The sequence below is a fragment of the Enhydra lutris genome, unplaced genomic scaffold, assembly GCF_002288905.1.
Source record: "Enhydra lutris kenyoni isolate GAN:26980312 unplaced genomic scaffold, ASM228890v2 scaffoldscaffold13, whole genome shotgun sequence".
Taxonomy (NCBI): Eukaryota; Metazoa; Chordata; class Mammalia; order Carnivora; family Mustelidae; genus Enhydra; species Enhydra lutris.
Window position 1 is genome coordinate 36192172 of NW_019154097.1, and position 1725 is coordinate 36193896.

Below are 1725 nucleotides of genomic sequence, written 5' to 3' on the forward strand. Positions count from 1 at the left end.
AGAGGGGAGGAGAATGATAAGGGGTCAGGAGTGGAGTAGGGTGGGTGGAGGGAGGTATATTTGCTTTGGAAGTCAAGTGTAAATGCCCTTCTAGAACCCCCACTTTTATCACAAGCCAGTGGCGATTCTTGGGTTTTTCTCATATCTAGTTAAGAAAACTCTAAGCAAGTCCACTTTGGTGGCCACCAATAGTTTCAAGGAAGAAACCAAGCCACGAGTTCGGGCGCCGTTGGCGTCCCGTCGCCATGGAGACCGACAGTTCCATTCTTTCTCAAGGGGTGGTCTTGATTTTCTGTCCGTTCCCAATCCGCAGAGCGGTGCCCAGAAGTTCCTCTGAGGGACCAGGGGGCCTATATAGGGCTTTAGGGCTCCTTGCGAGGAGGGGGCGGCGCAAAGTGGGCCCTCCCCGCTCCGGAGGGGCCCAGGCATCTGGGACCCACCCCGGTGCCCCGGGTGGTGCGGCCCGGGACTGGTGGTGGGCCCCTCGGAGCCCAGGGAAGCGCGCCCCATCCAGCCCGCTCGCGGACCTCCCGCAACCTCAGGATGCCGGAGGCCAAGAGCTCCCGCCAGGACCCGCTGCGATGGAAGAAGCAGCCGGTGCGCCGCACGGTCAGCCAGATCTGTCCGCCCCCGCGGCGGCCCCTGACCGTGGCCGACATCCGACCCGGCATGGAGAACGAGAGGCTGGGAGTGGTGCGGGATTCCATGTTTCAGAACCCGCTCATCGTCAAGGTGAGCCGCCCCCACGCCCGCCACCCCTCGGCGCTCGCCCCCTCGCGGGTCCACATAGACCTGGGTCCCCACGCGTCCGGGGCAGGTCGCGTCGCCTCTCTGCGCCTCAGTTTCCTAATCCTCAAGGTGGGATGGTAATGGCTCTCATTAAAAGGAGTGATGGGGAAGACTGAACGGGGGCCCCTGGCACAGCGGCTGACACGCGGCGAGCCCGCGGGGTTGGCTGCTGCTGTTTACCCGGGAGCCCGCCGGTGAGCCCACAGGGTGATCGACAGGGAACACGCACCCAGACTATGTCTTTCTCGGGGTGCGGGCCCCCTCTTTCCCCCCGCACGCCTGGGCTGCTAGGACGCAGCGAGAGTTCTGTATCTCTCCTGGAAGCATCATTCACACGTTAATTTCCAGGCAGTCACACTCTCACCCAGAATTGCAGCCCGGAGAGAAAAGAGCGCGCATCTCTGCCCTGGGGCCTCGCAGGCACGAACGAGGGCGGGAGCTGCGGCTTCTTAGCCAGATCCCCCCCCCCCCCCTTTATTGCATGCTCTCTCACTTCAGAGGTTTCGGGACTGGCGGTCACCCAACGCTGGAGTGGCTTCGCCACGCCTTCCCGGGGCCACAGGAAGAGTCAAGTTGAGGTTCGGCCCTCGGGGAGCGGGTGGGAGAGCAGGTCTGTCTTGTGCCACTGGGGGGCAGTGCGCTTTCAGAAATGCGCGCGATGCCCGCAGCCGGGAGTGGCGCCGCGGTAACCACAGACTCAGTAACAATGTATCAAGGCCAGGAGTTCGTTAGAGCCCCGAGGTTTTTGTTGTTCTTTGGTGGGTTTTTGGTTTTTGTTTTGGTTCAGGGAATCTGGGCTTTCTTAACATGGTGCTAGAATTAGCGGAGTTCACTGCCTTCTATGAAAACATTGACTCTCTCCTCTTGCCTTCCCCAAACTTTGTTCCTGACACCTCCCCCCCCCCCCCCCCCCCCCCCCCCCCCCCCCCCCCCCCC

The 1725-nt window shown here is 62.1% G+C and overlaps 1 protein-coding gene across 1 annotated transcript in view; it reads left to right on the plus strand.

Moving 5' to 3' along the window:
- The first annotated feature begins 543 nt into the window (after window positions 1-543).
- LOC111146436 (cilia and flagella associated protein 77) overlaps window positions 544-1725 on the plus strand; it is a 123022-nt gene continuing 121840 nt past the window's right edge. The window contains exon 1 of the mRNA XM_022501993.1: window positions 544-732. Coding sequence (XP_022357701.1) covers window positions 544-732 — 189 coding nt within the window. The remainder of the gene's footprint in view (window positions 733-1725) is intronic.